This window comes from Hirundo rustica, chromosome 3 (genome assembly GCF_015227805.2).
Source record: "Hirundo rustica isolate bHirRus1 chromosome 3, bHirRus1.pri.v3, whole genome shotgun sequence".
NCBI classification, from domain to species: Eukaryota; Metazoa; Chordata; class Aves; order Passeriformes; family Hirundinidae; genus Hirundo; species Hirundo rustica.
Window position 1 is genome coordinate 95,868,755 of NC_053452.1, and position 24,643 is coordinate 95,893,397.

The 24,643-nt window shown below is 36.9% G+C and overlaps 1 protein-coding gene across 3 annotated transcripts in view; it reads right to left on the reverse strand.

Moving 5' to 3' along the window:
* Nucleotides 1–24,643, reverse strand: part of ARHGEF10 (Rho guanine nucleotide exchange factor 10) — a 110,463-nt gene that overhangs the window by 10,947 nt on the left and 74,873 nt on the right. For all 3 annotated transcript variants that reach the window (XM_040058581.2, XM_040058582.2, XM_040058580.2), the window contains 8 exons: nucleotides 23,545–23,672; nucleotides 22,953–23,053; nucleotides 21,915–22,036; nucleotides 18,391–18,477; nucleotides 16,830–17,050; nucleotides 15,603–15,760; nucleotides 6,873–7,015; nucleotides 872–1,046 (listed from right to left, as the gene is read on the reverse strand). In XM_040058581.2, the coding sequence (XP_039914515.1) occupies nucleotides 872–1,046; nucleotides 6,873–7,015; nucleotides 15,603–15,760; nucleotides 16,830–17,050; nucleotides 18,391–18,477; nucleotides 21,915–22,036; nucleotides 22,953–23,053; nucleotides 23,545–23,672 (1,135 nt within the window). The remainder of the gene's footprint in view (nucleotides 1–871; nucleotides 1,047–6,872; nucleotides 7,016–15,602; nucleotides 15,761–16,829; nucleotides 17,051–18,390; nucleotides 18,478–21,914; nucleotides 22,037–22,952; nucleotides 23,054–23,544; nucleotides 23,673–24,643) is intronic.

The window sequence follows — 24,643 nt, forward strand, 5'->3', positions numbered from 1 at the left end:
CCGTGTGGGAAGAACTGGCTAGAAAAACTAAGAAATAAAGTTGGCACACACGTTGCCCATAAAAACTGCAGAAGCTTGGTCTATTCCAGTCTACAAACAGGGAGAGACAGAAAGAATGGTTGTCCACTCATGGATACCTCATTCTCAACCACACCAATACCACTTTTCTGTCTCTACTCCCAGCACCACCCCAGCTCTCCCACCTGATGTGCTTGCTGTTGCTGAGGTCCTTGTCACTCACTTGCTAAAGTGATAGAAGCCATTTCAACTGCCTATTGAACACCTTCTGTCCTAAAACACGTAAAGAGCTTTAATTTCTGAAATTTTATCCTAACAACCACAGGTTAGATTTAAGACTAACCATTTAATTCAACAAATTAGAGCTTCGGTCAGCAAAACACTGAACACAGACCAAAATGGCAGCATGTGAGTGGTTCAGATGAGTTCCCTGGATCTACTGATGTAATTAAAATTAAACAATTGGTTTTTTTCATCTAGATTCTAGGCAAAATTATTCCATCATGCACTTGATTCTAAGGTTCCAGTCTCTGCAAAGTAAACACATTTTCGTAACAGATTACATTGTCCAGCTGTTTCACAGTCACACAATATGACCAAACAGAAGAATCCACCTGCTTATCTACCTAATTACATGGATAGCCTCTAAGGAGAAGAGCTGTTACTCAACCAGCTCACTGCACACATTGTTCACCTGGGCAGGAGATGGACTATGACTTACTAAAGCAAACAGTCAAGAGACACTTACCAGACTCAAAGTCTGGGATGAACCTTCTGATTCTGGCCTAATCTACAGCACTGGAGAACAACAGTGATAAAACAGAAATGGTACCATATGATGCAATTCAGCTACCTGGCAACATATTGTGAACAGGCGTGGCAATGTTAACATCCTGGAGGTGTTTCAGTGTCTCTGTGTGGAACAGTCGAAGAGTAGATCCCGATGTGAAGGCAATCCAGACTCCCACTCCAGCCACAGCCATGTGAGAGATTACCATCCCTTCCTCTTGATGGGCTTCAAAGTGGTTCTGCAAGAAAAAACAAGGGCTCTGTGGAGAGATGCAAGTCAAGGATATCACTCAACCTTTCTTACCAGCTTTTCAGCGTAGGCACTGCATCTTCATCCTCTTTGACAAGGACAAAGCTTCCTCTGCCTTGCTCAGGATATGTTCTGATAGCCGCATATGATGTGTTAATTTCCCTGCAACTTTTTCTGGAAATATATCATCGTTAGTATGGAAGGATACTCAGCTCTTGAGCCAAAGTTCCACCTAATGACAGAGTAACTCAGATTTTCTCGGTTTTTAAAAATATTGCATGATAGGAGCTGGCAAGCCAAAACAGTTCAGCCTTAAAAGGATTTTGTATTTCTTTATTTATACTCCTTTGGGAAAACTACCACAGCTGCACTTTTATCTACAGCAGAACTTCTATTTCAACAATAAAAAAATGTTTTGCTTTTGTTCTACCAGGGGGGCTTTTCATAGCAAGAATAATAGAATGTAATAAGAAGTCATATTTAGAAAGTAGAGTGTTTAAGAATATAAACACACAATTATTTGCTCAATTACACACATAACAATGTGAGCCTTAATGTTACGGTTTGGTTTTTGATGCTTCTGAATTTCACAACTATTAGCTATTTTGTTTTCCTGTCCTTCAAATAATTGCTGCTTCTCATTATAAAAGCCAAAATCCTCTTTCTAAATGTAAGTAACACAACACTTTGAAGATAGACCTTTTTCCTTGATCTAATGCCAGTTAAAACCTGGCTCCAGGAAGGCAGAAATATCTCTCTCTGTATGTCTTATTAACATGTGAGATAAAGCTGTAGCAAAGTTTCTTAATCATTATCAAGAAGGGGGGGATTTTTTCCACCCCAGTTTTGTCTTGTAAGAAGACTGTCTCTGAAGCTGAACACAGCCTTTTATTGTTGTGCCAGCTATTATCAGAAAGCCAGTCTGGTAAACACCAAACTTACTTAGCTAAATAAATGACAAACTGTTCCTTGGATAAAAATCTCTCTCTGAGGGGTATGGCAGTAATAAGTGCTCTAATATTCACTTAATGTATTATATACTCTTTATTACATTTGCAGATAAAATTCAGAAGTACCTCTTCCTTTCTTTTGAAGTACACTTATATTTTCCACACATTACAATTGAGAGTTACTTTTTTTTTTTAACTGAAAAATTAAAAGGGTTATAGATATATTTTCCAAATTTTCCATCAAAACCTAACAGGCTAACATCAGAGAAAAAGAATAAAAATTTAGGATTTCCACAACATAACTTTTGGTATTATGTTTAGTAAGCACTTAATTCTCTTTTCATACTTTATCACTGCATAAATTATTATTTTCACTGAGAAATTTGCTGTTTAAAGAGAATCGAATTATCTTTTGTGCTTTTCATTTGTTAACATTATTCTTCAAATGTTCAGTTTTTAGTAAATGAACAGAATTTTCTCTTCAGCTGTCAGGCAAGTGGTTCAGTTTTTGAGTGTTACTGTATTACCTTTTAATTCTTTGAATAATGACACTGCAGAATGTAAGGTAAGTAATTCTGGCAGGCTCATTTATATTCTGTTTTCCTCAAGTAACCACTATTCATTTGTTACCAAATGATATAGACAATTTGAAAATCATAAAATGCATTCAACAGAGGAATTTATCCATTAAAAACATCTTCCAAAATCAGAAACAGTCCTTATGGTTAGATTTGCTGATATTCTTATCATGCATGTTCCATTGCAAAAAAGATTCTAAAATATTTACCTTACTTATAGACTCATATATCCCTACACTGGTGACTAATTGGCTTTTGAGAACTTCTAGGGGATAGACCCACAGCTGCTGAAGCAAACCCTACCAGCAACTTGCACTCTCTGAAATTAGAAGAAAAATGAAGAAGACTGTAAAAAAAAAGAATTTTCTCTGAAGTGATCCGACCACAGCTGACAACTGTGTTGGTGCCACTGGAAACAACTTGCACATGCATTTTTGTCACATTCCATTTTTATCAGCCAACTCAGTATACTCCCACTTAAGTCTGTCCTGCCATTCGTACAGCTGTCTGCTGGAACACACACACACACACTGAAGTAAAACTGTATACTGCAAACATACAAGATCTGTAGAAAGAACTATTCTCATTGAAAGGGTCTTCTAACATGAAGCAAGAACATATCCCAAAACTGCACCTTCTTATGCATAAATTTTGCATAAAGGATAGCTTTGATATCTGCTTCGATTACATGTCTATCTGAAAAACCAGTGAGTTGGCCTTTTATTTCTATTTTTCTTTTCTTTTTATAACAGGTAATACAGATACAAAGGAACAAAGCTGTCTTATTCCTTTTGTTATCAGAAGAATTGAACTTAATTTTCTTTTTCTCTTCTACATACCTACATTCAAAACCTGGCTTTTCCCCCTCAGGCTCTCCCATTCTAACTACAGTAGCCCATAACCTGTAGAAGGTGCCATGGACGCCACAGTGTTCCAGCAGTGTGGGACACAGCAGAGCCCTTCTTTTGAGGGAGTGCTCACTTACACCAAACAGCTCCACCAAGAGATGAACTGTGATTTCTCCAGCTTCAGGTGAAGAGCATAATGGATGTCATTACTCTCAACATCAAACATATGTCTTTCACTGCTTTCAAGAAGTTACAATACTTGGGCAACACATACTCGTGTATAGGGATTTCCATGTTTTTGTTTACTCAGCTGAGCATTCCAGTGTAACTCCTGTATGGCTAGCAAAGTTTTAAACACAAGACAAAATGGACTAGGATAGAATGACTTTGTTCTATTAAATGCTCTGGCACTTTTTGAAGTTTTGAAACAAGCACAATCTGCCTATGCAGAGTACAAGGAGCTCCAGGCACAGAGACCATTATTGGTTGTTGTACCCAACAGCAACACAATTTGTAAGATCTAGAGTCAAAACTAAGTGACAAAATTCTTCTTCACAAAAGGAGGATCAGAGCATGTAATTAATATATAACAGCAATTTATGCATCACTCATGCATGCCCTGCCAAGGATCTTGAGGCATTGTGCCAGTCTGGGGCATTGTGCCAATAAAAGACATTGCCTAAAACATTCTATTACAGTAACGTATCATTAGAACGAGTGAATTGAGAGTCTTACCCATATCAGAGGGAGGATATCCAAATCCAATACACACAAGACCTGCTCATTTACTAAAAATAATTAAATAAATAAAAAATCTTAAATAAAAATCTTGGCAAAACAAGGAGGCATGGAATGAGATTGTCTTCAAGGATAACATACTTTGCACTTAGCAAATGCACAGACAGTTAAATATGAGATACCTGTGAAGCAAAGAGCGCCTCACAAGGTCAAGTTTACAAAATAGTCTTGAATATGCTCATGAGCTTGCACAACTATGGCCTTAAGATCTTGTCAGATGCCTTTACAGGTAATGCACATGATACAGAGTACATGGTATGTATGCACGACAGTAGCAATGAACTAGCAAGCAGCTGCATTGCAGTATAAATGGAGTATCTCCACACTAAGCATATGGAGACATGAAGGTGTTCAGTAAAAAGGGAAGAGTAACAGGTGAGCACTGTGTGACACTTGGACTCCTGCTGACAGAGCAAAGATTAAGTTTATGCAAAAGATCTTGAGTCAAATCTTTACCACTAACTCTCAACAAGAGAGAGCAGAGGGAGAACAAACATTTCCTTTCTGCTGCTTCCCCTCATACAACAAAGCTCCTGCTCTTCTCAGTAAGGAGGAGGCAGCTGAGACGTTAAAATGCTTGATATAGACAGAGCTGAAATTGCCTCATGCATCATATAATATGGAAACAATATTGCCATTGAACATGGTAAGGCAATAAGATAAAACATGGTAAACATAGCAGATCACTTTTGGAAGCATAAACCTAGGAAATTATCAAAACAAGTCAGGTCACTAAGTAGGCAGCAACACTGTTTAGTGTGGTGAGATGAAGAGAAAAAGATCAGTATGTCTTAATACCCATAAAGAAGCAACAGAAAATCATTGCTCATTCAGAATTCTATGAGGAAGATGACATGCTATGCCATGGGTATTTGTGTGAAATAAAAAAGATGGCCCTCAGCCAGACATACAGAAAACCATCCTGTTCATGAACAAAATTATTTATATTAAAAAAACATTACTCAACCCATATGTACCATTTCTTCTGTTGCTTGCTGCAGCACTTGTTGTGCGTATAATGAACCTATAACAACCTGAGCTCTGAATGCAACAGATGGCTTAGTGGAGACATGAGAAGAAACTTCCTGTGATGCTTTTGTAGGAAAATCTGTAGTAACAGCTGAAAAATGAAACTGCCATGCCTGAGAGGTATTGGTAGAGTACTTATTATTTGATGTCTCCAAACTTCTGGTTTCCACACTGCAGTCCATGACATTTTACTGTATTATGACAGAGGTAAGCTTTAAACAGTCTTTAATCCTCAAAACTTGTTTAACTCTGTGTTTGTTGTCCTCTGCCAAAATAGCCCAGCATAGTCCAAACTGCAGCCATAACACCTGATTTAGGGAGGGCTTTGTTACACAATTAGGCCAGAACTGACAACCTTATTTACAGAGGTCCGGCTATACATATCCAGCCTCACACAAGAACAACCTGGCTGTGATTTCTGACTGTTTTCCTAGTGAGGATCTGAGAGATTTTACCAATGTCTGTAGAACAGCAAGTGTGTGTCCCAGAGGCTGTGAAACTAACACAAGTCCATTTAAAGCACCTATCCAAATCACTCATCCAAAATCTTTCCCTAATTATATCATTCAAACTACTAACAAAAGAAGCTTTAAAGAAAAGCAAAGTAGGAGAATATACGATCCAAGCATCTTATTAGATGAAACAAATCTCTCAGAAAACACAGAAAAAGACAGAGGAAATTAGGATGTTAGCTATTTCCCTGCAAACCCATGACAGTGACTCACAGAATCAATTGTACCAAACAGACAATTGTTGGGAGAAAACACGATCATCAAAAAAAAAAAAACAACAAAAAAACAGGCAGCAACAAAGCACACAAAGAAGGAGGCTGTGAGCTCATCATGACTCCTGTTTGAAAAAACTTCATGGCTGTAAACATCATGCAATTCAGTGACACTCTGTGTAGGTTGAAGGAGAGGTTGAACTCCTAGTGTTCCATCAACTAAACTTTGGACTAAATGCTCTTTTGGTGAAAACCATAATTTTGACAGAAATAAGGGCTTAACATTTTCTGGAAAATGTGGTCACAAATGTGAGTTCAAACCCGTAACACTTCTCTCATTCTGAAAAAGCTGGCTTTTGCGTGACTATTCATGAGAAACTGCTCTTATGCAAATACAATTTTTATAGGCCACAGAGAAGCAAAACTCTGAAAGAATATATTATGAAATTATCACAAAGTACAAGTAACATCTAACTGTATAGAGGCAGTCTCTTAGTTAAACCTTCTGCTGTAGTTAACATGAAATTCCTGTAGGCACCCACTTATCTGCTGCCTTACCTCAGATTTCATTTTTAAAACAATCTCTTGCCCCAAATACTCTATCATTTCCAAGCACCTTATGGAAACCAGTGGGTAAAAGGGAGCAAGGTCTAATGAGACATCAGCAGAGAATACAACAGCAGAATTACGAACTAAGGGAGTGAGATTTCAAAGAATTGAGACCACATTCAATAAAAAGCTAAGGGAGTGAGATTTCAAAGAATTGAGACCACATTCAATAAAAAGCTTCCTGAATTATGATGCTTCTTAAACAGATTTTCATCTTTAAAATTTCACCACTTATACCCTGAAGCATAATAGGTGAGCAATGCTTTTAAAAGTGTTTACCTCTATGGAATGCGTCACAGTGCTGATTACAAAAATTTGTCCACCACATGCAGCCCAAATGGTCTCCTCCATCACAAGCAGAGTTCTAACAGGCAGAACCCCCAATTTAACTATCTTCTGAGGTTCTGTGTTCCATGTCCCATCTTCAATAAAAAAAGAAGAAAGGTTATATACAACCAAATGGTGATCTTTGCTTTAAAACAGTTCTGAAAAGTCCACTGCTTCAACTTCTGCACGTTGGCACTTCAAGCTACATGTGATATGTGTATGGTTACTTCTAGCTTCCAGAGTAAATTTGTAAGGATAAAACAACATTAAGGGGAAAACTCAAACCTAAGTATTCATATATCTGTCAGCAGAGCAAATTTTATTTAGATTAAATGATATTTCAGGAATACCACATTGCTGTTTTGATACAACTGCTTTCCTTTCCAGAGAAATAAGAGCCAGAACCTCATGGCTGACACAATGGTCTTCAACTCAGAAGGAGCTCACAACCAACTTATTTCAAGATTAATCAATTTCTAACTAGGACAGAATCATCTTTCATGTGCAAAGTAGTCAGGAAGATTTTTACTGTAGGCTCTAATGAGTGCAGATCACTGTCTAAGAGCATTTGGAACAGACCTTCCTGCTACTAGATGCTTCATTTAAGATGGAAATTAACAAAACAAAACAAAACAACAACAACAAAAAAAGAAAAAATTAAAACTTGGTCTTGTTCCGTATCTTCACTTTTCTTTCTTTTTTCCACTAATTATAAAACCCACAGTATTTTCTTTGGACCGCGTTTAGCAGATCTAAATTAAATTATGTGTGTGTATGTGGCACAATCAGTTATTCAGAGAGGTTCTGGTAAGATCTGCAAGCTTCAACCTACTACTATGGTCACTCAATTGTCATCTCCTTGAAACAAGGACTAGAAGATTATTTATCCCCAAATTTAAGAACCAGCAGCATGACCTTCTTAAAACAGCTGTAGCTTTATCTTTTATACATACAAATTGACATGTTAAGTATGTCAATAATAATTTTAATGTTTTCATATTAGTTTATATATTGTAAGTGTTCATTGAATACAGCCTCAAAGATTACATTTCTATGCATTATGATTTATTAATAATATAAAAAACTGTTAAAAGTAACTGGGTTTTACAGTGAGATAAAATATTTCAAAAAAGCATAATTTCTTCACTGAAAAGCCTTCTTCCTGCACAAGCTGCAGAAAAGTTGTCTACTTTTCTGACACCGGTTTCAACTCAGTAACCACTTAAATTTTGATTGATGAGACCAAAGTAAACACATCTTTAGGCAAGCACTTAAGCACAGAATTTTTCTTTACTCTCTTGAAAACAAGTGCATCTTCTATTATTTGCTATGGGAACAGGGGTACAAAATTTCCTGCTTCACCAATAACATTAGCAACAACAGTAATGAGAAGCCTCAGTTCTGGAGTACTTCTCAAAATTCCTGCCATCTGCGTGATACAGCCTTTGCTGACTCATTCTCAGGATGCAGCTCTCTTCTGAAAGCATCTTTGTAGAAGTGACATTTAGTCTCAAACTGTCAAAATAATTTTCATTATTTTAGTTTGCATTGAGAAGAGTGCTTCCAGTTATTAGCCTACAAACTCTCCCAGCAATGTCGGAGTCGCTCTGTGTTCTCTCTGACTCATATGTACTATTAGTAATAAACAAACTTCTGGAAAAGTTTCCATTCTTTAGCAACCACATTACCCACAAATTAAATTCTAAACTGGAGGCTGCCCATACCCTATGATTGCTGTAACCACTGCAGGCAGAGCAAAGCCTTCAGAGAGTGAAGCTGCAGACGTGTGTCACAACTTCCATTGTGCAAGGGACGCTGACTGCAGAAGTTTAACAACAACCTGTACAATTCTGGTATGTTCTTCCTGTCTTTTCTGAAGGATAGGGACTGTGAGTTTGGGCAAGGAGCAGATATGATGAGCAAAAAGCTATCTTTTCTAGTACTATTTTCACACTGAAAAAGACCCATTAATATAAAACAAAAGTTCATGGAATTTGACAACTCTCAAGTACATTCAGGCTATACATTAAATTATATATAAAGCATAGCTGATACTGAAACAACAGGAAAATAAGGATTTTCAGGATCTCAGCTGTGGACTCATTTATATTCTGCTTAAATTAAATTTCAAACATCTAATGTGTTGTTTTGGTTTTTTTTTTTAAATCTGGACCTTTATGTCCTGAAGTTCCATGTAACTCCTCAGATGACTAAGCATTAAGCCTTATTAATAATTTTGATCAATGTAAGAAGGTGATTTCAATACTATCAATGTTATAAATACCACCTGAGTCATGAATATCTGATTCAACATATATGCCTAAAAACTTCCATTCTCACAAAACCATTTTCTGTTGGTGTGTATTAACACAGTACTTGGCAATCCAGTTTAAGAGTTCTGTAGGATTGGACATACAAAGAAGGTGAGATAGAGGCCTCATGTCTTTCAATTTCATGAAAAAAAACAAAAACCCTGAAATCCCACTTGATGTATCAGCCCAGGAAAAATCCAAAGCTATCACTCTACCCTATGACCTTAGACATGTGATAAGGCTATTCTCTGGTGCTTTTCTACTTCTTCCTGCAGACATTGCTGTCTTCCAGATCAGACGGCATCTGAGATAGATGAGAGGGAAAAAGGGTAGGGGGACGCTCTCTGGTCTAGTAATTAGAGCAGTATTCAAAGGATGTGTCAGCTGTGTTCTGGACCCTGCCTCAGTGAATGAATGATTAATTATACCAAGTGGAATGGCACCAGGAGGACAAATTAAGCCCTGTGCATCTCTCTCTTCTCATTTTGTGGCAGCTACGGAAATCTCTAGAGAGTGGAAAGCATGGGTAAAAATCCACTCAAGCAAGGGAAGGGATTAAGCCCGATAATCCAACATACTTCTGTAAATGCTTTAACCACAGGCTGCTGGCTAAAAGTAAGATCACCACTTCATTTTGCTGACCAAGAATTTTATCACCCATCTCCAAAATTACTTAGCAAGTCTGTGTCGAGTTCACAGGTGGTTTAAGACTATCAAAATCACACTTTGAAGAAAACATAATACTCTCCCTGCCTCTCTCTCCAGATCTCAGCAGACCCTGTTCAATACCTGCCTGCACAGACTTCATGTTTGACACTGGCTGTTTCATGTTATCTGTCTGATCCAAAGTCCACTGCTTCTAAAATCTAAGGGAAAAGAAGCATTATCTCTATCTGACTTACGTAAACACCTGAAGATTCAAGACATGATAATGTAAGTAGTTTCAACAACTGGCACTATCCAGGTAATTAAAATTAGTCATAGCACTTTCAAAAAAGATAAGGAACAGCTTTGTTTGATGCTATAAAATCCTTTGCTAGTTACTGACTAAAATAAGTTTGTTTTTTTTCCTGGCAGAAAAGAAAAGAAGCAAGAAATAGAAGCCAAGATGAAATTTTTGCCAACAGAATCTCAAAGCATATTATATGAATTGCAGGTACAGCTGTTTGGAGGAAAAAGATGTGTCTAAAAAATCTGAGAACAGTGTCAAAGATAGAAATTAACCAGGGCCTTCTGGAAATTAGATGTTACATATTTGCATATTAGGGGAGTATTTAAAAAAAATGAAGACAGATTTTATACTAATAGATCTGTGTCATGTCATTGTATTATGCCACTATTTTTAATACTCTTTGTAAGTTATATTTCTCCAGAAGTTACATGCCATAGTTTATATACCAGTGTTGAACAGTATCTTGCAATGCATGTATCAGGCTGTTTAGCTGCATCAAAGTAAGGTCTATCATGCTCATAAAATATTTCTAAGACTTTAATGTAAAAGGGCATTTTTTCCATTAGTGCATTTTGTTATTAATTAGTGCATTTTGTCATAAAAATCTTGTGATTTTTATGACTTTGAAAAATTATCCTTCTATTCACTCAAATTTAATCAGATAGGATTTAAAGTTTTAAAACAATGTCCATTTTATAGGAAAAATTTTAAAACTATGTCAGTTTTATCTTTCTGTGGTTTGTTTCCACAATACCCAATGAAGGAAAGTAATATTATTTTACAGTAATTTGTAAGAATAGGCTTTCTATTATTAATTTATAAATACTCTAAATATTTAGCACTTTTAATAATTGGGCACTCAGGTCTTCATATGAGATAACCTGTTAACATACAGTTTATTTCCTCAGAAAGTCGTTTCAAAGTTTGTAGTAGTCTTCCCTTCCTTTATGCTTTCAGTCAAGCTGAACCAAGCAAGCGTTTTTGTTGACAGCTTCCTCTCTTGCTTAGCAGCACTATTGATGGTTTCAACAGAGCTGCCAACACAGCCCTGGGAACAGCAGGTCTTGGTTAATTAGTGCAGTGGAGCACAAACATTTTTTCCATCACATGGCACATAAACCAGCACTGTGGAGGAGTAAAATGGTACCTACAGGAGTCAAAAGTTTAGCACACTCCTTATCACTTGAAAATCAGATGAGACACTCAGGCCTGCTCTTCTAAACAATGGGTAACTAGGAATGTCTTACACTGTGCATGCATACTCATTTTTTCGCCCATATGCATCAAATTCCTCAAGCTAAACAGCTGACAGAGCTCTTCCTAAAGTTATACAGGTGGTGGTGCTGGAGGTCCCAGCATGAAATACACAAATAAGCTGAAAGCAATGTCAACATATTTCTGGTAATGAGTATTACGTGACACTGCAAAGACAACAGTATTTAATCTCTGCTTCAGTACCACTGCTCTAGTCCTCTCCCTAACAGCTTAATACCACTGTTTATTTTTCACAGCAATGCCTCTCACAACGTCCACCTGAAGTGGCAATCACATGCCAGAAATCCACTCTTCAGACAAGCTAGAGCAGTACATGGATCCACTCAAGCTCTGACTTTGACATCAGCATTTTCCATTCCACATATCCTTCCTTTCCTCAGTTTGTCAGACGACAAGAGTGTCTTACCAAATCCATTAAGGTACCTCTCCAGTGAAGTAATTTGCTACTCCTTCACTGTTTTAACTGTCTCCCCTTACCCTTGTATTTTCTTTCAGGTTTCATAATTTTCCTTGATACTAATCCTCTGAAAATGCTCATTTTGAGTAGTGCCACAAGGCCTCTTTAGACAGGTAAGTGATCAAAACTTCTGACCAAATTCAGAGCTCCCTAAGTTCTTACCAGTGAAGAATTACTTACCAATGAATCTCTTCTGTTCTGTGCATGGCCAAAATTGCCTCAGCTACTATTTCACCAGACCAAACTCTTACTGAACTACTAAAATATTAATTCTTCTACTTTCTGCCACAATATTTCTGGAGTTTTATTTTCTTCTTCCTGTTTCTCTCTTGTGTTCTTCAGAGGACTTTATGAAAAGGAAATGTATATCAATGTCTAGAAAAAGGAAGTAGCTGGAACTGACTACAGTATTATCAGGAACAATACACCTATATTATGTAAAGATTGTGATTTCCCTTTCCTAAGATACTTTTGTGAATGGAAGTCAAACACACGCTGACCTTTTTTGCTATTACATCACTCAGAAAACACATCTGCTGGGCTGTCTGCAATCATCACAAAGGGGGTTTGTTATGTTTTTTAAACAAAGACAATACAACACACTTTTCCCTTAACCTCTTCTAAACATGTTTTGCATGGAAATATTAACTCAGCCTGAGGCAAACACTAAATGCAGAATTTTTCCGACTGATAACTGTGCAAAAGTTCATAGACCTGTAAATTAAGTTCTCAACAAACAAGGTGTCAGAAATTTTGCAACCTGCATCACTCCCATTCCTATATGGAACAGCATTTAATTCACTAACTGTCCCACAGTTCCCAAAAAAACAAGACTTCTCACACATATAAAATTAGGGATTAGTGAGAATAATTATATTTTTACAATTAACATATTAGCTGACCTGCACCCTTAGTGTTCTGTGATATTTTCAAAAATCACCATATTAGCTCACATTTAAGAGCAAAGTAGATTTTACAGTATCAGCACCTCAAGACTTTGCTTTTAGTTTATGTTCAAATACATTAAATTATGTATTTTTAAGTACTTAAAATACATAAAATACTAAAAAGTACTTAAGTACTTTTTACCTCATATGTGAAAATATATGTATACAGAGGTGTCTCACTAAAATATGACTACGCCCCAGAAAGGAAGTTTTGCACCTCCTACTCTCCCACTAACATGGCACTTGCTCCTTGGTTTACTGTACAGACTTTCCAGTTTCCATTTTTTACTACTTCAAGACAAGACTTTCTGCAGCCAGAGAGCACTCTGGATGCTCTTGGTCTGATAAAGTTCTCTAGTGAAGAAAGTTAGAAGAAATAATTTGCTGTTTGTAAACAAATATCATGGATATTTATATGCATCAACCCCTCTGAGGAGAATTGGAGAAATCAGAGCTATTTGGGTCCTGCAAACCGAATGACACAAGTTATGGGTCTCTGACTGACACAGAGTAAGGCTTCAGTGACTGAACTGATGCACACAGCTTCTGCCCAGGGAGGAAGACAAAAGGACCCTGACTCTATGACAGACTGTGAGATAGATTTTTCTCCTGGAAGAAAGATTATCCTTTCTCATTCATGGAATCCTGTAACAGGCAGCACAACCATTTTTCCTGTGCATCTCACAGCATTTGTCCTTCTCAGGCTTCAAATCAAGAGGTAATGCAGTGATATATTTCACATTCACTTTTAAATCTTCACTTAATCTCATTTATGATGACAGACCAAAACCCAAGCTGAAGTGCATGGCTGAAAAGTAACCCCTTCTGCAGAATAGAAAGCAACCCTGATGAATTGCACAAAGCTCCTCAGAGGTTGCATTCCCCTCCCTCCCATTTCACTGCTTGGATTCCTTTGTTTGGTAAATAGGTCAGTGCTCACAAAAACACCCCTCCAGAGCTGACTGCCTCACATAACCACAGCAGCTGTAAGGAAGATGGACGCTAACATGGCAGCAGCTGAATCACACAACTTCACGGAGATCTGAAATTAGTCACAGTGACCAAGCAGTAAGGAGAGGGACTCCAAGATTAATGTACAAGAGTCAGAAAAATATCATTATTTCCCATCTCAAAGTTTCAGTGATCATAACTCAGACTTTGAGAGGCTCTCTGAAAATCTCACTGCCCAAAACCAGTGTCTTCAGAAGAAGATCAACAGGGGATGCCACAATCCTGGTCAATGCAACAACCTCCATCTCATAACCAGACTGTAATACAGTCTGGCTAACAGCTCTGCCCCATCTTTAATATTCTCTGTAGATATGCCACCCATGAATCCTTTCTTAGCTATACTGCCAAGGATATCAGTTGTAGTTTTGTAGTGGTCTTTTCTGGAAGAAGTTGAGTGATAGTAATTGCAGTCTTAAAACAGCTTAAATACACCAATACCTTTTTCAGAGAAGATGACAAATTCATACCCCTCCCAGGTACGTATAGAAACTGAAATACCAAAAATATTATGAATTTAGGATCAAGACCTCACTCCTGTCCCTCAAAAGCCAAGAAAAAAGGTGCTATTCAGTGGTTTAAAAAAAAAAAAAAAAAAAAAGTTTTAAAGAGAATTGAAATCTAATGTCTGGCTTCAGATCAGAGACAACAGCTCAACAGGAAACCTACTGGGTTGAAGATGACAATTGGACAAAGGAAGTCTCTTTCCCAACACTTTTTCCCAGATCCTTTGTTGCTTGGGAAAAAAACCAACCAAACAAAAAAGGATCCTGTACCTTTCCCAAACAAAGTCTTTATGTGATCTAACAGTGGGCATGTAATTTGTTCCAAGATTACAGATACTGAGTTTGGTTCCTCAGTTAGAGACAGGTAGGATTTAGTAGCCAAGGTAAAGTGCCACACAAATGCAGCTGAGCCACAGGGCCCACCTCATCAGAGAAACATGACAATCATCATTACTGCAACACACAAATGAGGCAGATCTCTGCTGGCTCTGTACTTTGGAAGGTTAGGAGTCCCTGTGCTAATATTTCACTTAAAACATTAAGGTTTCAAACCTTGATCGCAGCCTCACTGATTTGAACTGAATTTCTAGATATATATGCAACACTGCAGGGAAGTTAGTGAGACGTACCGGAAGAGACAGTTGTGGTTCAGGAGAATTGCCTGGGATTCTACTTTATTCAAATGATTTTAGCCAATTATTTAGCTAGATACAAAACAACTAACTGTGTTGCCAAAGAAAAAGGAAGCCTACCAGGAACTGCACACCTAGGAAAGACTAATCCCATCTGTACAGTAAAAATGGGGTTGTCATTTTAAATTATATATACAGAAATCTCTACCAATAGGGGATTTCTGTGTTTCATAAACACCAGTACTGACTAGTTGAGAGAATAAGCACTGTGCTGTGTAAAATACTGTGTACAGCTGTTAGCACATAAATTTCTGGGGTCTTGCAACACTGAGGACTTCAGGGTTTAAGCTAAGGGGGAAAATAAATTGTCATATGCATGTATGGTGAAAGCGGGAACAGTATCAAAATTCCTACTATCCTTCAAAAAGAGACAAGAAGTCTCTTCAGATGTAACGGAAAGAGTAGTAATCCTAGGTCAGCAGTTTTACAAAGAATTTTCAGAAAATATATTAGTGGAAAATTACTTCTGCCAAAATACACTGGCATGTGAGTTCCTCAGGATGTCACCAAATCATATCACTGTGCAGCATTACCTTCTGCTTTTGTGTAGATTGAGATGTTTCCATTTACCAAGCCAGCAAACAAGTATTGAGACCTATATGTTAGGCTCATAACAGTTGATTTTTCAGGAGTGAAGAAGTGTTGAAGTCGAATTTTCTTTGAGCCTTGGCAACTTTTGTAAATGGAAATACTATAGAAAGAAGCGAGAAAAAAACAGACTTGAGAAATTATGCTTTACATAGTTCTTGTTAGAATATGCAAAAGAGAAGTTTAGAATAAAATATTGGGGGAAAGAGGATTTTCTCCTTCAATTTTTGACACCCCAGAATGTCTGCATAGACAACTTGCAATTACTTAACACTTGACATATGACAACACATTCATATTATCTTGTCTGCAGAAACAGTTATTCAAATAAGAGACATATTAAAAATTCTGCTCAAAGTCCTTATTATGAGTGTATCTAAAACTTTTATTAGTTAAAAAAAAATTATATTACATGGAGAACTAGAGAGAAGAAAATAAAAGCCCACTACCAGATGTTACTTACACTTAAAATTTCCACAACTCCTACTGATTGTTACGATGGGTATGCTAAGAATATTCTTAAGGCTGGAATTAAATCACTGATTTCTAGAAATGGAATTGTCCTTGGAGAATTTTGTTCTCCTTCATTTATACTGGTTACAAACACCTTCAAAAATCACATGTATTTACACACTTATACCCTCACTAACTAGAACAAGATCTGTTTGCTAACTGACCCATAAGTTTAGAACAAGTAGCCTTGTACTTCAACACAAATTAAGTGATGGCTCAGTAGACCATCAGTTCAAAGACAGCAAAGTAATTCCTGTCAATAGTAAACAGCAATATTATTTTTTCCTGTGACAAATCCTGCATAATATGACAGGACAGAAGATTAACGGATTCCTCTTTGCCATTCTGAAAATTTTCCAATACCTGAAGATTACGTTGTAATGTTACAAAAGTAGTATTTGTATTTTTTAGATATGATGAATCTTTCATCAAAAAGATGCCCTGCTTTAATTTCAAATACCACACGGTGTAATATTAAACAATGTAGAGTGCATTCTATCCCTGATTTGAGTTGAAAGGATACCGTCAGGTCACTGGGATAACACTTGGATACTTTTTTAAAAAGTAAACGTTTTCTTAGAAGCATCTCACACAATTTTGCGATAGAATAGCAAACTTAATCAATAAATCATACACATTACACCAAAACCAAGAATCACCTTCCTTCTTCCATGCCAAGGCAAATAGTAGGCACATTAGAAGTTTTTGCAACATTTTCAGAGTCTGGAGCTTTGTTTTGCTCTTTCAGCTTCTCCTCCTCTGGTATGTAGACCATGCAGAGAATCCGTGATTCCACATTGAAGCACTCAATAACCTTGGGGCTGGAGCTTTGAAACGAGACTATTGCAATCTGGCCCATCTGATTAGTACAACTGCCAATCTGAAATGAAAAAAGGAAAATAAAAAAACAAAAAAAACCCAAAAAAACCAAAAACAACAGACCATGAGCAATACCTGTCTCCAGGAAGATCAGCATGTACCAGAAGGAATGATTGGAATGTTAACCAAAGCGTGCATCTCAAGTTATACGTGCAAATATGAATTTTCATGCATTAAGAGAAGAGAATAATTCAGCACAAATACAAGATATGTCAAAACATTATATATACAAACTTGCCTTCTACACTCACAAAAAAAATGTTTTTAAAGCAGGAATAAAATTATGGCCTATTCTGATATCTGACTCAAATGTATATACATTACATAATGCAATTACTGTAAGTATCTGTGTTACGTGCTATTTTAATAACTGGTGTCCTAAATTGTCTCAGGTTCTTTTAAAACAGGTAGTATAGCTGATGCCTGTCCTTTGCACTGTAATAGGTCTACAAAGAAATGATCTGTCCTAAAAGAAAAAGTCTTGCAAACTTGCTGATACAGAAACATAAATTTCTTACTGATCCGGAACTTAGTATCATCAACATGTCCATAAACTTGTATGATCCCATTTTAGGGATCAGGGAGAAGTAGGAAAAAAAATAATCTAACCAAGCACAGGACATGTTTTTGTATAGTTACTCTTTCTGTTTATATGAAATAAAATAGGAAAGAGAAAGAAAGAATACCTTGTAGCAGTAAAAATATTTAATTTGCATGTTTTTGCAACAACTGTTTAGAAATGGCAAAGACTGAAGGAAATTATATGGGTTGCCTTGAAAAAGACCACCAAGAAAAGCTATTTCTAAATTTTAAATCACAAGGGTTCACTTAAAATTTCAGTATTGTAGTAACTAGAAAAGCTCCTGAAATCATTAGTTTGCCTTTTTTTTTAAAAGAACACCTTCTATCCACCCCATTTTTTTCTGCTGGAATATCTGCATATCTGGGGTCATAGCAATATGCAGAGTAAGTTTTTTTCCTATGTAGATTATTTTTGGCTAAAACATTCTTAAAATACGAAAACAGACAGTAGGACAGTGTAAGCTTATATGGGTTTTAGCAGCAATTGTTACAAATTAGCACGTAACTCCCTTCTGAATGTGCTCAGCACTTTGGAATTTGTTCTGCGCTGCACAAATCACACACACTTAACCGACACCCTATGGACACCAGGCAGATCACATGGAGAAATTAGTAGCTACCCCTTTACCTTTAAACAAATAAACAAAGAGAAAAAAATAACCCAACATTTTTTTCGTATCTACACATTGCTGAGAGTCACAAAAAGCAATGGAAAGAAACAGGAGACAACCACTTTCAGATTTTAAAGATTACACTTACCCAAAGAAAACCATGCTCCACAGCACAGGAATCTGCCTCTGTTTCTCCAGCAAGGTATGGCTCAGGATTATAAGCAGCACATTCAATCTTCAAGAGATGACAAGAGAGCTGTTAGCACATTAAAAAAATATGCCTGTTTCTGTCTATTTGAGGTGTTAATTAACTAAAGTAATTTAAGGATATCAAAGAATCTCACAAGGCAAGGAGTCAGTTTAGTTCACCCAGCTTCCCATGGGCAGGGTCAGCTGCACAGATATTGCTCCTGACACATTCCTTATCTACCCCTACAGACCTTCAAGGCCAAAGACTACAAACTGTCTTCTGCTGACCTGCTCAAATGCTTTGTGATTTTTATGAAGTTTTTCATGTCCCAGCCTGACACCATCCCTGATGTAATCATTAGCCTGTTACCTCTCATCTCAGACACCAGGTACTTCTCTTCCTCTGCAGTGTCCTTTTACATGTAAGGCTGGTATGTCATGACCCTGCCTGAGACACCTCTTCATTAGGCTAAATTAACATTATCACTTAATTACATGTAATTTTTTTAAACAATTGCTTTTTCAAATTTTTGTTTTTAAACTTATTATTGTCACTTTTTCAACGGGCATCTCTCCAGCAGATGTATCAGCCTCATGTGTATATTTAAGAGTGCAGAGTTTTCTCACCTGAAGACATTATTCTAGCAGAGCTGGTAGCAGCACTACACCATGGTTGCCTCTTCAGAAGCTTGTGTTTCTACACATCTCATTCATGACTGCTCTCTGTAACAATGTTATATTCCTAACCAATTCTTACCTTGCTGGTCTATTAAAAATAACTTTAACACACCAACTAAACCACCTCTTCAATCTGGATTTATGAAACTCTTAATTTCTCCCTGAGCAACCCATGTGTCTGTCCTGCTGTCATCCTTTTTATTTTTCTTTCCTCTCCCCTCAAATTATTTCTCCAGGAGCCTTAGTCATTTTGAATGCTAGTACTATCATTCTTCAGACTTCAATCTGAATTGAATTCCCTTCCAATCTCATGTCACCACGTTATTGTCAGTAAATAAGTAACAATCCTCATGATTTTATCATGCACGCCATAAAAAAAAATAAAATGAAAGCAACACCAGACTCAAGGTCTATATTTAAGTCCATCTCAACTCCAAAGATCATTCAAGCATCAAGGATCTAAAAAAACCCCCATTTCTATGACTAGTCATGGATTTCTAATTTCCCTAATATCCACAGCAGTTTCCTAAGGCTTATGTAAACACTTCAAAATATATAAAAGTAATTCATAACTGTGTAGAGAAGAAAAAGATTTCTAATGAGGTGTAATACTATATTTTTACACAGGAGTCTCTATAATTCAAACTAATGTTCTCATCTTGGACAGCAATGTCCTTATGCTTATATTGTAGTGTTAGAGACAATTCAGTCAGTATTAACTTAGGCTACTCATTTAGTATTAACTCCCCATAGCCTGGCAACATCACCCCCTAACAGTGAACAATTAAAAAAACCAAAACAAAACAAAAAACAAGTTGGCAAAAGTTAAGTTACGAATTCCAAGTTTATTTAATTTTCCAAAATGCAAAGAATTTTGTAAGTCTCCTCGAAGTCAGCAGACATGCAAGGTCATTCGCCTTAGTAGAAAAAACATTATTTATTCAGCAAAGCAATTCACTATATACTAAAAAATTGAAATCAAGAGATGAGAAAAAGAGAAAGAAAAAAAAAAAAAAAAAGAGCTATCTATGCCTGTCTTAGCATGTCTCATTTAACACATGCTGAAGCTATCTACTTGTGGTGATTTACAGAAGCTGTGACAACAAAATATATCACTAGTGAAAAATAAAGGCTGTGTGCATGGTGGATATTTCCCAGGCTCATTGTTACACCTCTGTGTCACTCTGTGTCGCAGTCAAAAGTGAGGGGTTTTTCCCTAGTTAAACCCTGTAGTTTAGCTCTCAGCTGTGACAGAAGCCCGGGATGTTAGCTTGCTCTGATGGCTCCACACAGCACTGGGCAGCCTGAGCAGCACACAGCCAGCAAACACCATTAGCCAAGCAAAGGTTCTCTTCCTGCCCTGAGCTGGGGGCCTGAGAGCCAAACTGCAGCTGAGGCTGCAGTAATACTTAAGTCATACTTAAGTCAATATCAAGGACTTGGGAGAACCAGGAATGACACCTGGGCTCACCCCCAGGAGCTGCAAAACTGGCAAAGTTAGCCCAGGGCTGAGGCAAATACTGTCACACACTCTGCCCTCCCGAGGTGACCAAGGCAAAGATCATCAGCCAACTGTAAAGGTGAAAAACTTCCCTTTCCTTTCAAAATAAGAAGACTCTGTTCTAACTTGATTACAGGAGTTGAGCCTGGGCCTTCACAGATCCTGGCATGCATTTTCAGGACTTACAAATGCCTAGGCTCTAAGGAAATAAATGCATAATTTAAGTTTCTGAAAAAAAAATTAAATTAGTTGGTTATTTCACCAGTGGTGACTACCAGAACATAGTCAGTACAGAAGAAGCTGTTTAATAAAAGAAGCATGAGTGGTTGTATGGGAAATCAGAGAGTTCCAGTAAACTTCTGCTGCTCTGAAAACCAGTGTCATACAAAAAGATTGCCTTAGCACCATTACACATTTCTATTGCATTTTGAACCACCAATTATTTTCCTCCAACATTTGTATACTTGTATACTCACATTTGGAGTGAAGCTGTCAGCTGAGCTGCCCTCCTGTGTGGGCTGTTCTAGCACTGGGGGCTTGCAGTCTCTTTAAGCAGCACCCATGCAATGACATTAACTCCGCTTTGGGATTCTATCCACACATCAATTTTATTTTATTACTCTCTTCGCAAAAGACTTTCTGACTGCTGGTTAATAAGAAATCCTGTGGATACACAGGAAAAATAGCATCCAGCACTCTTCCCTTCCATCTTTTTTTTTTGGTGTTGTACTTCTTTTCATCATTAAAGTCAGTGGTCAATAAGGCTTCAAACTGACACATTGTTTTAGGAAATGAACCATTAAGATAATTTCTATATCATTGTTCAGAATATAACATTTTACATAAGATTCCATGAAACATATTTTTTAAAAAATATTTTAAAAATATTGTTCTCTTTGCACTAATAAAAATCAGAAATTTGAGGAGGATTTAGGATAGCTACACCAGGAAATCAGATTCCTGCTCTTTGAAAGCTTTAGGTTACTCCTAAGCCCCAAACACACACTTGGAAATCCCAAGACTAACTAAAAATTCCCATCAGTTCTGTTTACACTGAGTGATTCACTTACATATGAAAGTGAATGTCATACTATGTAAAAATAAACAAGCTCCTTAGTGCCTCAAAGATTGCAGCATTTTTCTTTGAGTCTTCTGGACCTTTAATTGCTAATCGTCTTAAACCAAGGTAGCCACTCAAGAGAACGAACAAATGTGAACTATAGATGTATTTACAACATGGCATTCTTCAGAAATCAGATCACCAAAAAAACCTTATTGTAATCTCATATCAAAATTCCATTCACCTTAAACTCCTGTTGCTTGGCCATCATCACTGGCATGTGTCTAACAAGGAGAGGATGTTTTTCCTTTTTGATTTGATTCCCATCATCTTCTATGCAAAACCAACCTAACAGGTTATCCTCCGCTGTAATGGAAAGAACAAACAATATACACTCCACAATCCTTTCACTGAATAATAACTTCCACCTTTCCACAGGAACAGAAAAGAATTCTGTCAGGACTAGTCAATACAGATCAAGCTGTTCTTACGCCATAGATGCATAAATGACAACATAAAACTGAGCAAAAATTCAGTTGAGTAGATTACATACATACTGATACTGCAAAACAAGAATACCTTACATTAGCAAAATGTTAAGCGTAGTCTCTTAATATTCTTGTAAATTGAATATTGAAAGAGGAAAAGACACATCAAACCTCAGACTCTAGGAAATTGGGTTTGCTGAACTGCATTTCTCTGTCTGTTTAAGTAACATCACTACCAACTGCAAGTTATTATAATTATATGGATCCTCCTCCTGGAATGATGGAAGCATCCATTCTCTCTTCTTTTTTGTTACTATGCTTGTCTTCCGTGAGATATCACAAAAGCACTCTATTTTGACCATGTGCTGGTGAAAACCGCTTTCAAGCAAGCTGATGTTTCTTAACTAGGCATTGAAAAGTCCAAGTATTTTTGGAAACCTATCCCCCCGTGCAAACACAGGAGACTAATAACATCACAAGACAGCATATTTTTTATTGCTCTAACTTGGAGATTATTTGTGTTGATTTAAATGCATCAATTAGTAATGAATACTAGACTTCATTAAGATACTGTTGAAAATATATTCCTTCATAATGAGTGCCCTGTTTTATCTATGTTATTACTTTGTAGTGATACACGATCACTACTGTTTACTGTATTGCAATTTTAAACACATACAGACACATTTTCACCAAAAAAGGGAAATCATTCTCCAAAAACTAAAAATAAATTAATTACACTGTAAATTGAGAGCTATTTTAATTTATAAGAAATTTGAGTAACTAGGAATTACCAAGGGCCAATTTAGCCATTTGTAAATTGTTGATCCAAGACTGTTTGATGGCAGGGGTAAATGTATTGAACACCGCTGTAAAGAAAGTTGGCCGCCCAGACCTGCAATACAGGGAAAAAAAAAAAAAAAAAAAAAGGCACTATAAATGTGTTGGGTATGAATACAGCCATGCCTAAAAACATTGAGCAAGATGAAATTTCATTATTTTCGAACACCTAGACAAAGACTCAGCTCTGATTGAAGTGTGCAGGCTATGATATGCCCTATGTCCATCTTCCTATACTTTACATGAAATGTTGTGAGAGGAACTGGTGAAGGAATACAACAGAGACCGGTTCCTATTAGCTGTCACTGCCACAGTTCCTCTCTTGCTTCTTGCATGCAGAACACTGGGCTGAGGAACAGGAGAAAAGCTACAGTGCTGCTCTGGAACATTAAAGCTCCCAGCATAACGGCGTAAGAGCAAACGTCAGGGGCTTCTCATGGAGACAGAAGGGAGGGAAGAGCTACAGATTCCCACATCCTCACTCATACGTCTATACCTAACACATAAATCAATTTAGAAAGTTTCATAATCAAGACTTCTACTAACTTGTCCTGTTTTCCTGGGAGTTGCAGCTGAATTCTACAGCGATCTGCCGCTCTGATTTCGTCTTCTTTTTTCAAAATCAGTTTTTGTAAACCTGAGGTCCAGTCATGAGCTACTGATTGGTTTAAGTTCTGAAAAATTAAAAAGAGTAAGACTCAACACCAGCCAACCAGGCTGTTGCAAGCAGGAAAATAAGGTGATTCCTGCATATAGAAAAAAATGACACACAGGCTTCAATTAGACCACATTTCCCTCATGGATAATTTAGCCATATTTGTAAACACAGTTCAGAAATATCTGTACAATATTTTCTAATGTATTTCATAATTCATTTTATTTAATCTCACATTGCTCAGTTTCATGATACATAAATGACATTCCCAAGCATTTTCAAATTAAAAAAGGTAAATTTGTATCAGATATATGCACAAGCCTTTTACTTTATTCCAGCATCATAAATTCTGCTACTAAAGAAAATCTTGTGACAATGTCACACTAGATGTGAAAACATCTACAAATCATACTGAAAATATGCTTTTGTTAAAATCTTTGAGTCAAAATCTTTGACCCATCACAGAAGATGTGTGGTCTAAATCTGTTTAAGATGCTGAAACATTAGCTCACTGCAAGGTAAGTGTTCTTGCAGAGAGTAAAAGCTCACCTGAATACTACAAAGCATCAAGACTAACAAGTACACAGAAGTACAAATACTTTCCCCATCAGAATTCTATGACAAGTGTTTTTCAAAAATAAAGAAGCTGACCTCATTCCTCAACTAAATTCTTGTAATGATCTTCCACACATCTACCTGGAAACAATGACTGAATTTCAAGTTTTTTAAGTGTAGTTGGCTCTGACTGTCAGTGCAGGCAAACAGGTTTTTATATGGTGATGGGAGAATGTCTTACAGTGTATCTGTGCTATACATATTCCCAATTATGCAGATGAAATTCACCTTCTAATACTTTTGAAGCTTTGTCCAAAAGTAGTTTCCATAAACTTCATTCAGAGTACACATTTTTCACAAAATGTTATGTTTTATTTAATGCCTTGACTGATGCCAAGATATGTCAAGAGAAATGCAGCTTTCATATATTCATAC